Source organism: Bos grunniens, chromosome 17 (genome assembly GCF_055505025.1).
Source record: "Bos grunniens cultivar Pamir isolate PY7600 chromosome 17, Bosgru_T2T1.0, whole genome shotgun sequence".
In the NCBI taxonomy this organism is placed as follows: Eukaryota; Metazoa; Chordata; class Mammalia; order Artiodactyla; family Bovidae; genus Bos; species Bos grunniens.
The window spans coordinates 32641810-32654597 of NC_141181.1; the positions used below are offsets into that span (position 1 = coordinate 32641810).

A 12788-nucleotide genomic window follows, 5' to 3' on the forward strand; every position below is an offset into this window, starting at 1 on the left:
GTCTTTGGTCTAAAGTATATTTGTTTGCAGTTATTATCATAGATGCATAGGTCATGTTAGAATTGAATCACTGATATTCATCTGTATGCATGAAAATTGTAAGCACCAAAATTTATTAGAAACTAGTGCCTTTTGCCTTATTAATAATAAATGAAAATACTGAATTAATGTATAATACTGATCTATAACTCTTGGACTGATAAACTATTAAAACTGCTGGATGGCTCAGTAGTGGTAACCATATAAATTACTAATGATGTGACATTACACCCAAAATATCTTTAAGGAATACATATTAGATTAATCATAGACTTTAATATTTTATTTCACACTGAAAGCTCTAATAAATGGATGCCAAAAGACATTTCATTTCTAGGCTTATTTTTCCTAAGGGGAATGTAAATTTAGTCATCTTGGAATGTTAGTCCTTTTTAAATTGAATCTATGACATAAAATAATGGAAAAAGGAAAAGTGCATTGCTGAATTATTGATTCAAAATTTAGCAATCATTTTCACATTTTACACATTAGTTTTATCATAATGCTGAATTCAAGTAAATAAAAAAGCATTTGCATGAACATAGTGATTTCTTAGATGGGTTTTCTGGAAGTAATAAAGTCACAGGGTGATATAGTTTGTTTTTTCTTATAAATAAAATATTTATAAAGAGCATAGTTTTCAATAGTTTGTCAGTTAATCTCATCACCCTTCACATGGGTAAAGATTTTGAGCAACATGGGAGGCAGAAACTGTGTTCCAGTCCCTTCTGAGGCTGTTTTCCTCAAATGTCTTGAACGTATCTGAACAAGTGATCAATGAAATCAGCTAACTTAGGGAATTTCAGAAATGGCCTTGACAGTAATAGCAATGTCCTCCTTAAGAGCTGAGTGACTAGAGTCCTGCACAGTGTCACCAATCTAAGCCTACAGATCTTGTGGCTGAGTAACCCCAAGCTGCCTTTCCTGGCAACAAGCCCACTAAGGTATTTTCTGTTTGCACCTGAAAGAAAGCAATGTTTTCTCTATAACAGACCTGCAGCAAGAGCCCCAGAGAGTGACTATATTCCAGGCAATCCAATGTACCCTTGCAGGGCTGGATTAACATTCTGAAGGCGTGGATTTATTGTGAAGCAGGTCACCACTAACGATTAATTTGTGAGGACTGTTACCTTGACAGGGCTTTCCAGGCGGCACTAGTGGTAAAGAACCTACCTGCTAAAGCAGGAGACAATAAGAGACGCGAGTTCAGTCCCTGGCTCAGGAAGATCCTCTGGAAGAGGGCATGGCAACCCACTCTAGTATTCTTGCCTGGAGAATCCCATGGAGAGAGGAACCTGGTGGGCTGCAGTCCATGGGGTTGCAGAGTCAGACATAACTGAAGCAACTTAGCATGCATGCATGTTACCCTGTCAATTTGTCTTCAATCCCATTTCACTAGAATAATGTTATGCCACTTCATTAGTTCAGTAAGTATTCATCTGAGTCAAAATTTCATTCCCTACATTTCTGATTTGTTTTGTAATACAGTGTAAGTATTGTTCTTGCTTCAATGGAAAACATTTAAAGAAGGATGAAAGACTAGAAATTTTCCAATAAAAATCCTGTTTTACGCAGAGACTGGGATTGATTAATCAAGGGAATAGTAATTCTCTATCTCACAAAGAATTCTTAGAGAATTAGAATAGAGAATCTTGGCAAAAGATTCCTCACCCTTAACTCTGAGCTATAATCATGTTTATCATTTTACTTTTAGCTCTGTTCTCAATTATAGAGTTTATATCCTTGAGGACATTGAGATGCTTCAGAGTTTCTTGGAAAAAAAAGATGTATCCTGTTTTGAGTTATGCAAAACAATCAACATGTTCCCATATTTGGTGCATAAATTCATAATACTAAAATTCATAGGGAAATACTAAAACATGTTGGCTCATCCCAGGTGACAAAAAATTGCCCCAAATTAGATTAACATCTTACACTTAGTCCCAAAATCATGTTATATGAATATTATAATTTAGGTTATATTAACATTTTATTTTCTACTTGAAGAAAAATAATCATCTCAACATTATTAAATAACAAAATAATTCTGGTACATATCTCAATCTGTTGTTATTATTAAAATATTTTATTTACTAAAGGCTTGTCCATATTTTATATACTAAAACCTTTTACAGATTGTTAAAATTTCTATTCAGTAAGAGACAGCCAGTGGGAGAGGATAATATTCTCAGCAAATATTAGGTATGGGACAGGTATTTAATTACAAAAAGTTCTGAGGTTGTGATATAATTTGCAGAAGTCCTGTTATTTCAGATACAGATATTTATACACCCGTGGGTTTGTTCTAGGCTCGTCTCTTCACCTGGATTGTTTCACTCATGGGTGACTAAATGAAAATAAGGGTTTGTTTTGGCTAAGATAGCATGTAAAATTTGTTTAGAATTTATGCAGCAGAATGATCAATAAATTAAAGACAGGTATGCATAAGCAGAGTTTTCATTGTCATTCTTCCTAACCACCACTGGGTATAGAAAATTTGGAGTTGAATCCTTGGAGAAAATGAGACCCAGACATTTTTCCATAATTAGCTTTAATTCATTGCCTCTTCTATTATTATAGGCCTGGTTGAAAGCTGGCCTTTAGTGAACATGCTCTACTGGGAACTTCCAAGCATTTATTGCCAGAATGCTTAAACCAGGTTCATAACAAAGACAGTCTCCTAAGACCCAACTTAGTCTAGACTCATTAGGCTCTAGGGAAGTCCAAGAACTCTGACAGGTAGGAATGCACTAAAGCAACCTTAAAATATCTGTTCTGGCAATCATCCATATTCATGTTTTTAAAAAGAAAATGATGTTGCCCATATATCATTCAACTTGCCATACCCTATTGACAAGTGAAGACTTTTCTCAATTGGGCATGGAAAGAGTCTGGGAAAATGAAAAATTAAAATTACTCTATGAATGCAAAGTATTTTAAATAAATATTTTAATTCTATTGTTGGCATTTAAAAGTAGAAAGCATACAGTATGTTACAAATATCAAACTGTGAAAAATATGAACGTTACATAAGTAACAATGTAAAAAAAAGTATTTTCTTACCTTCCCTGAAAGTAAGAAAAATATTCAGCATAGGAAAATATCAGTATCAAAAACACAGCTTCGGTGTAAAAAAAGAAAAGTTTTTACATGGTATTAAAAAAAAAAAAAGGATCTACAAAATGACAGAAAGTAAGACATGTTGAAATTTGACTTTATATAAATTATAAAAACTGGGTACTTGGGGTAAATGTTAAATGGTTGAAAACTAAGTCCAATTATAGGCTTTCTTTAGGTCAATTCTTTAAAATTTTAAAAGCATAGAATATTTTTCAATAAATAACTTTAAAAAATGTCTCTGAGAAGTGCTGCTAGGACCTCATTCCTTACAGGAGAGCGGCAGTGTCCTGGTGACAACATGCAATCATTTTGTTCCAAGTGGAAGCCTGATGAAAGTCTGAAGACCAAAACTGTTTACAAAAACGTTTCAGAATTTTTAACAAAACCTTGTAAAAAATAAAGTCCTAAAGTGCTGAACAAAATGACTTAATTTTAGTACCCACTGTCATGAAAAACATTCAATTATTCAGACATTTCAGAGCAACATTGAATACAGAATCTATAGTTCTGAAAAGTGTTAATACTTAGTCTTTCATTTAAGGATAGGAGGGCTCTTTCTACACTTTACAAAGATGGGTTAAACCTCGAGGATCTTGCAATGCAAAACATGACAATAATAATACAATGGAAACAATACACATACCCAAGGTTAAAGCACGAGTTCATTTCAGCAACGGTATTCATTTCAAAAGTCACAAATCAAACACTGGTAAATAAGGGAAAAAAACTTTCCAAATGCTGCATGCCACATAACTAGTTACAAAATACAATGCATGCAGGCAAAGAAATTTAACCAAGCATATTTAAATTAAAAGAGTTGTTTTGAGTCTGTTTCAGCAGCATTGTGGTTATTATTTTTAACTTTCCCTCCAACAACCAGTCCCTACTGGCCTCTTTTGCAAACGTGACCCACCCTAGTGGGCAACCTTACCACGGTCTGTCTCTTGTTTTTTTTTATATTTTTATAATGCCAGTACGCAGAGTTCACACATACTGTTCTGCCTCCCCATCTTTGGGGGCTGGCTTAGTTGTCCCACCTTTGCCTTCTTCATTAGCTGCTGCTTTTTCTGGAAGAGATGCCAAATCTTTAAAAACATCTACATAATGGCCAAAGCCAGGGCCCCAGTTCAAAAGGTTGTCCCAGTTGAAATTCCCTGCTTGCTGCCCAAGCTTCAAGGGCAGTGTGTTGTCAGCAACCCCCGGCGTTGCTGCCTGTGTGCCCACAGGTCCCCCCTCAGCCCTGCGGCCGTGGTACCTTCTAGGCTTCAGTCTGGCTCCGTAATTATCTTCATCATCTGCATCTGATTCATTGACTTGAGATAATTTGGGCATCCTGGAAGTATATACCATGGGCTTTTCCCTGTCATACTCCATTTCTGAGCAAGTGAAAGACTCATGCGAGTCACTATCAGAAGAAGATTCTGGAGCTGGGATGCCATCGGCTGGATTCCGCGTTCTGGACAGGGGTCTTCTGCAGTCCTCTTCTGAAGAAGACCTCCCGTGATCTGCACTGCAGATACTTGGGTTTCTGGGACGAGGCGTGTTGAGCCTCTCCACCTCTTCAATGGAGAGCCCTACTGGTGGAGAAGATTCCAGAGGGATCTGCCCAGTGGGCTGCTTCAGGCGACTCCCCGGTCTAGAGCCATGCGATGCCATGGCTTGAGGACTCTTGCTTCTCCTTCCCAGCCTCGTGGCATAGTTGAAAATGCCGGGCTGGCACGCGTCACCATGCATCTCCAAAGTATTTCCATCCCTCATAGGGAGATGCAGTTCCCTGGCCGGGCTGTTCCTGTAGAAAGTGGAGGACTTGGAGAAAGGGGCTGGACTGTGTCGAGACAGAGGGTTGGGAGTCGGGCAAGCCGAGTGACTAAGGGAACTGGATCTCAGACCTTGACTGTAGGAAGGCTGGTACGTCAAGCTGCTGGCTCCCAAGGGCATGGGGGACTGCCTGGCAAAGCCCAGGGGGCTATGCCTCTGGATGGAAAATTTCGGGGTGTGGCTGCGGAACTGCTTGTAGTGTTGAATGATGTCTGCGTCCGAAGGGGCGATGCTGCTGGCATTGTCGATGTCATAATGCTCTATTTCCTGCTCAGGTGAAGCCAGAGGGGCACTGGGGATGGTTTCTGAGTTGTGGGGAAGATCGGTCTCATCGTAGATGAGATAGGGGTTTTCCCTCTCAATGATGTCTGGCTTTGGGTTCCCTTCGGGCTGTTTTCTCACGGTCATGTCCTCCCCATAGGGAGGGATGTTGTCTGGGTCATCGAAAGCAACGTTCTCACTTCCCTTTTTCTTCTTCTCCTTCGGCTTCTTCTCCTCTTTGGGATTGTTGGCCTTCTTGCCCCTGCACTGATTACACAGGATCAGGCTCAAGACCAGGAGGGCCAGGACGGTGGCACAGCTGCCCACGATGGCGGGCACAGCCCACAGGGGTAGGGAGATCTCCTCGGGGCCCGGACTCAGGACACAGATGTGGCCTCCGGGGCTTCCAGCCTTGCACACCCTCCCCAGAGGACAGGAGATGCCCAGACAGGCCACCACCATCTCACATGTCCTCCCTGTGTGTGACTCTGGGCAGCTACAGGTGAAGCCGGAGTGCAGGCCTGGCTCACAGCTGCCCCCGTTCTGGCACGGGTGGGAGGCGCAGTCCCCGGGGGGCACGCACTTGTACGCGTACCACTGGTTGATGCACAGCAGGTCTCCCCAGCACGGGTTGCTAGCACAGATGTTCGGGCCGCGGCAGCCAATCTTCACAGAGGGATCCGTCTTAGAAATGGAGGCCAGACTGTGTTTGCCACTGAAAGGAAGACTCTCTCCACCGTACAGCATGGAAGCGATGCAGCCATCAAACCCTGCAGGGCCAAGAAGGAGCTGTAAGGTGTTTCAGGGAAAACCAAACGCTTAAAAGGCTCCACTCATCTGGCAAAGGGAAGCTCTGCAATCACATCATGGGAGTTGAGAAACCACAACCTCCCAGCCATCCTCCAGTTGTAAGGGAATAAATCTGTGCCTGTTAGATGTAAGTTAGCAAGATGCGTAAGACTGCCATGACCAAAAGGTGGAGCAGATAGATGGGATCCTGCTCTTTTTGAAGATTTAGGAAGGGCTCGAACAGGCTGAGTTTTCGTTTATCTCTCCTTTCATCCAGTCATCTATTGATTTTATTTTTACAGTTTGTATACAAGGAATTACATACAAATCAATTTTAATTTAAAAATACTTTAAAAGAACCAAAATAGGCCTATAACGTCAATCATTAGCTCTTGTGGTTTTAATGGAGGTGATACTGCTCCCAAGGAGCTGAACATAAGTTCCTGAGGAGCAAAAGAGAAATCTTAGCCATTAGCATGGCTTGTGGGCTTCCAGAGGGCAGATACAGAATATACCTGTAGCATTAACATTTCATACTGTAGTGATGGCAGGGATTCGGAAACAAGGTCTAAAACAGCTCTTTAGGTGATGGTGATTTAAAAAAAAAAAAAAAAGTTTGAGAAAGACTTTATTAGACAAATATTTGTGTGCTAATACTGCTAACACTCCAGTCACAGAGTTCAAGAATATATCTTGCCACTCACAAAAGGGCGTGCTTTACATTGGCTTATTTTCTTACAACATCCAAATGAATTAGTGTCTGTATTCTAAAACAAGTTAAACATGTAAGAACTAATCATGATGTGGGCTTTAACTTTCATGCTTTGACTACATTACTCAGTCATGCATTTGTCAATTTTCCTTTTACTTGATGCATCATTCCAACCTAGTGTCACATCCCTCCCATTTCCATAAGCTCCTGGGACATCTGCTTTTATTCCTACTCTCCTGGTTTTCTTTCTATGAGTTAGTCCCTTTTTTGTCTCATTTTCTACTAAACAACCACTGACTCTTAGAGTTACTCAAGGTAAGGCCTTAGGCTTTCTTTTCAGTCTACACCCTCACATTTGCTTATCACATCCACGCCCAGTACTTCAGTTACCTGCTTGACACTGCTGCTGCTGCTGCTGCTAAGTCGCTTCAGTCATGTCCGACTCTGTGCGACCCCATAGATGGCAGCCCACCAGGCTCCCCCGTCCCTGGGATCCTCCAGGCAAGAACACTGGAGTGGGTTGCCATTTCCTTCTCCAATGCAGGAAAGTGAAAAGTGAAAGTGAGGTTGCTCAGTCGTGTCCGACTCTTAGCAACCCCATGGACTGCAGCCCACCAGGCTCCTCCATCTGTGGGATTTTCCAGGCAAGAGTACTGGAGTGGGGTGCCATAGCCTTCTCCGGCTGCTTGACACTAGTAATTCCTAAAGATGTATCTCCAACTGGTCTACTCTGGATTTCTAGCACATCAACCCAAAGGCCTTTCTCAAAGGTGCTCCAAACTCAGAGAACCCCAAACCAAAATCTTGATGTTCCTGATAGATGTGCTTATTTTTGTACCATTCTGCAGTTTTCTCTCATAGTGGCACTACCCTTCTTCTAGTTGGAAGGTCAGAAACCTCTCTGAATTTTATCAAAATCATTAACATTTTATTTGACTTTCATTCCTGATATTATTCCTTATCTCCTTCTTGTAAATCTCCTGCCACCACATAGTCAATCCTCACAAAATACATTGGCTAGATCACTGCAGTATCTTCCAGCTAATTTATGCAAGTCCCCTCTTGTCCTTCTCCCATGCACTTTCCAGAGTGTAACCCAAAAGATCTTTACTATCACTGAATATCTAATTTTGATACTTCGATGATTAATTTTTCAGGTATTTTTCAGTAATTTTGATACTCCTGTGATTAACTTCTTACTGTTCCAAGAATGAGATCAAGATTGCCACATGCTCTAGAAGACCTGTCATTCTCCAACTTCATCTTTATTGGTGACATCAGTCCTCAGTGTTGTGGGTTCTGTGATCCTGACAATCTATTTTTCCCCCTTTCGTTCTCATCAATACAAATTAATTTTTCATTCCCTCCCATCCTCATTTTCATGTCAGTTTCCAGAGAAGTCTCCCTTTCTCCCTTTTTGGCAATCTCTTAGAATTCTATGTTCTTCCTCACATCATTTATCATAGGTTAAAATAATATATTTCCTTGTGTAACGACTTGATTGATGTGTGTCTTCCTTACAGGAGCATGCATTCTATGGAGAGTCCATCATTGTAGTTCACGCCAAGTACCTACAGGGCTCTGTAAATATCTGTTGTGTGAATGCACAAATGAATGAGTAAATGAATGAATGTATAAATAAATGTTCAGTGCACAAGGAAAGGATCAAAACATCCTGGACTGAATTATGAACTTGGTAGAAAATGGCTAAAGAAAATGATGGCCAATAATTTATTACTAACCTTCTAAAGATATTTATGATGGTCTTGAAAAGTAAAAGTGGACGTGTCAATCGCTCAGTCGTATCCGACTCTTTGCGACCCCATGGACTGTAGCCCGCCAGGTTCCTCTGTCCATGGAATTCTCCAGGTGAGAATGCTGGAGTGGGTTTTCATTCCCTTCTCCAGGGAGTATTCCTAAAGGATGTTATCAGGCATCTAGCTACTTTTATAGGAACAATTTTACCTTTCTTTTGTGCCTCCACTCAGCACAAGCATTTACCTGTTTGAGCATCTCGATGAGCTTGATTGGGAGGAATTCCTCCAAGAGATATAGTGAGCACGTCCAGGCCACCAAAATCCTGAGTAGGGTGAATGATGTCTCTGTTATGAATTCTGTCAACGGACAACACTGTGGCTGTTCCATTTTTCCCAATTAGGAAAGTATGCCAGTGGCCATCAGCAACATAGACCTCAGGAATATTTCTCTCCACTTTGCCCGCAATTCCGGCATCTGATGTAAAATGTACTTTGCCATTCTTAATCTGTAAAACATATTAAAAATAATGTAGAATTAAACTATGATATGCTTAAATAAAAGCAGAAGTATAAAGAAACTAAGACACTGATCAACTTAAAGCAGAGAGAATACTTGAGTCTGGCTGTATGAGAGTATATTTACTTATATTGACTTTACAATTTTAAGTAACATGTACCTTCACCTTTAATAGGTTCACATTTAATAATTTTCAGGGTATTCTTATATTTATAACTAGTTTTTCAAGATGTATATATTCATTTTCCAGAACACAAGTGAGATAATAATAGGGTGAATACTCCTCTTAGGATAGGTATATCACACATTTTTATGATTACTTCTTTTTTAATTGCAATTGCAAGTTAAAAAAATTGTTTAGTAAATGGCCCACAGCTATCAAAAAATACTAAAACTATATCCAAAAAGAGAAATCAGTGCGTAACTAAAAATGAAGCATAGTTGGAAAAGTAAAAGCATAAATACATTGTTTTACCTGTCATCTATTACACACTGGAATTTTTTTTTTTAAATCATGCTTATTATTTATATCATTTATTGAGATGACAAGTGTGATGAATAAAGGGTGAGTTCTTAATAATGAGGTGTCTGGGCAAGTCTTTATTTTGGCTGTCTTTTAATATTTATCTAAGGGATATTTGGTTTCTTTTACTTTGCCCAATAGAACATTGGGTAACAGGAGGCTCTTACTCCAGTTTCCAGCTCCCAGGTTTCCAGTTTTCTAAGTAGACACTTAGAAAATGGAATAATTTATAAGCAGGATGAAAAGAGCATAATCCCATCACTACTGCCAGAGGATAAAGTGGCACTGAGCATCAAATGACGGGAATGAAAGGATGGATCCGTTTATTTTGTCACTCAGATCAAATGTTATTTCTACATGCAACAAACACATCTGGTAGAACTAAAAATGAGTTCATTTTTACTTTGTGGAAAATATGCCTAACATATTTACATACATTATTCATAATGAAATATTTTATTAAAGCTGTTTCTCCAGATAATAATATATCCCAATACTGAACCCAGGACAAAAAAAAGAAAATTGTGGTTAAATGACAGTAATAGCATCAAATGGACAAAGTCTCATGAAACACACAGGAAGTATAGCAATTCATCTTAGGTTCTAGCCAGGGTCCTTTTTGGAAAGAAGCCTTCCGAAAAGACTTCTCTAAGCTTCATGTTTCTCTCCTAATTGATCACAACCTGTCATTATTTCATTTGACCAATTTCTGGTGAAAAGGTCCATGGAACACACCATGTGTGGAGTAGGATGAATAAGAATCTATGTTTCCATTACAACATTCTTCATGTTCTACCTCTCCCCAATAACACTCTACCTAACTCTTCCATCCACCCTAGCTGTCAAAATATCATGTGCATTTTTTGCTTGGTTTTATTTATTCATTGATTCATTTGCTCATTTATTTACTTATTTTTGACTCTATAGGGCTTGGAATCATCCCAAGTCTGCACAGCATACCCGGCCTTACTTCAAAACAAAAACAAGCAAACTATATACCCAAACCAGAATGATTTGGAGTAGATACAAAGTCCATCGCCTAGCATTATTACATTTCCAAATAAGGAGATAAATCAAGTGAGGGGAAAGAAGAGACATATGTGAAACACTTTAAATACAGTGTAAAACCTATGATACATAAGAATGTTTTTCTTTTGTTTTTCTCTCTGAATTTTTCTCTCCTTAGTTTCTTTCTTTCCTCTTTTTTTTTTAATCTGAATAAAGAAAGAAAGAGAGAGAGAAAGCAACTGTCAGAAACTGAGCCAAAAAGGAAAGAAGAAAACCAGGACCGGTGGTCACTGATAAACTAATTGATAAGTAACAGTACATTCTAACTAGCTTCCTCGCCCGGATAAGCAGATCGTATTCCTGTCATCCAAGTAACTTGCCTGCTTACAACAGTCACTCTCTTCCTGTCTGTTCAGTTCTCCTTAATCACTGTTGTTGTTGTTGTTGTTGTTGTTATTTCCTAATCTATTTACTCTACCTGCCAAACCCCTTAATCTCTGAAAAGCTACCTTTCAAAATTTTCATACAAAGGAAATGTGAATGGCCTGCATTAGTCATTATTTTGATTCAATTTCCCTTCAGGAAGAAAAGAAATCTCCAAGTGCTTGCTACCAATGTAACAAAATCTGGAGAAGTTGCATGCTGCTGTCCTGTTGGAAATGCAAGATTTTTATGGTGGTAAAAATGGATCCTGACATTCAGCTTCTTCCTTGAGGAAGAAAAATATTCTGTCTCTGATTTCTCCAAGCACATTGTTTTTGTATCTCTTGGCTTAAAGAGATAACATACAGAAATATTTCATATGTCATTTAAATGGCACGAGGACTTGGAAGAAGCTGAACAGATAATGCACAGACCTCAATGTCAAAGCCTCTCAATGCATATAAAAAATGTTTCTTGTAAGAATATTCAGGTCTACTGCTTTCTTTACTTCCAATACACTTTTCAATGAAAACTATAAGCACCAAATACCATTAAACCGTGACTTAGGTGTTTTGTTTTGCAGTTACTCTATTACTTCTAGAACTGGGCTCTTTGTTTCAATAATGGAGGTAAAATTATAACTTGAAGTTATTCTCCAACTGGATTTGGGCAGAGTTTCTCAGTCTCAGCATCACTGACTTTCGGACTGGATGGTTCTTTCTTCCAGGGTATTGTGTTGTGTGCTGAAGGGTATTTAGCAGCATATTTGACTCCCAACCACTAGAAGCCGGTAGTACTGCCCCTCTCCCCTGCCCCCAATAACCATGACAATAAAAAATGTTTCCAGGCTTTGCCAAATCAAAATCACCCCCAGTTGGGAATGGCTAGACCAGGGAAATTATGAGAATCTTAGAAACATTTCTTTTTGTACTAAATATTTAAAGGTATATACATTCTTTACTGGTGGCAGTAAAAAAAAAAAAAAATGTGCCTGACAATGCAGGACACACGGGTTCGATCCCTGGGTTGGGAAGATCCCCTGGAGAAGGAAATAACCCACTCCAGCATTCTTGCCTGGAAAATCCCATGGACAGAGGAGCCTGGTGGGCTACAGTCCATGGGGTTGCAAAATAGTCAGACATGACTTAGCGACAAAACAAGAGGCCACATACCAACCAGAGTTCTCCTGGATGGAGAGAAATTTTGAGAATAAAGAGGCTGAAGTTTAGAGGTGAATGTCTGTTTTTATTTTAGCATTGTATGTGAATTGAATCTGCTAATTTTCTAAGTATATTGCTTCTTTCTTTATAAACTAAGCTTTTAGTAATTTTCAAAATATTGATATATAAGTAGAAATAATTTAGGAAATATGGGTTTGTTTTCTTAAGAATTTATTATTATAAATTCTAGTAATTCTGCTGGTAATATAAAAATTACGAGCAGAATTATAATATACTTTATATATATAACTCATTTACAGCTGAGAAAAAAAAAGATGTGTAAAAAGCCTAATGATAAATCAACCATGAAATATAATGTTGCAGAAATATTTATTTAGAGATTTATTTAGAAATTATTTGGAGAAGCTAACTGAAATTTTACTTACAATAAATCCCAAAGATATTTAATTTCACAGGCGTTACATGGATAGTGAATCAAATATAAATATGTTCCAGAATAAAGGCAGAAAATTTCAAAAAAAAATTTTATTCTTGTCCTGCCAATTAATATATACATATAAGTGTTTGGAATAATTCTTGGAAAAAAACTATTTTTTCCATTTCAAAGACATATCTTTTGGTTTTACTTTGTTTTAAAGTA

The 12788-nt window shown here is 38.6% G+C and overlaps 1 protein-coding gene across 4 annotated transcripts in view; it reads right to left on the bottom strand.

Moving 5' to 3' along the window:
* FAT4 (FAT atypical cadherin 4) overlaps positions 1–12788 on the bottom strand; it is a 193335-nt gene that overhangs the window by 4219 nt on the left and 176328 nt on the right. For 2 of the 4 annotated variants that reach the window (XM_086345922.1, XM_086345924.1), the window contains exons 16-17: positions 8741–9002; positions 2972–6008 (exon numbers count right to left, since the gene is read on the bottom strand). In XM_086345922.1, coding sequence (XP_086202048.1) covers positions 4144–6008; positions 8741–9002 — 2127 coding nt within the window. In that variant the 3' untranslated portion in view covers positions 2972–4143. Of the gene's footprint in view, positions 1–2971; positions 6009–8481; positions 9003–12788 lie in introns of those variants that run through there. The other 2 variants (XR_015143947.1, XM_086345923.1) reach the window with 2 other exon arrangements.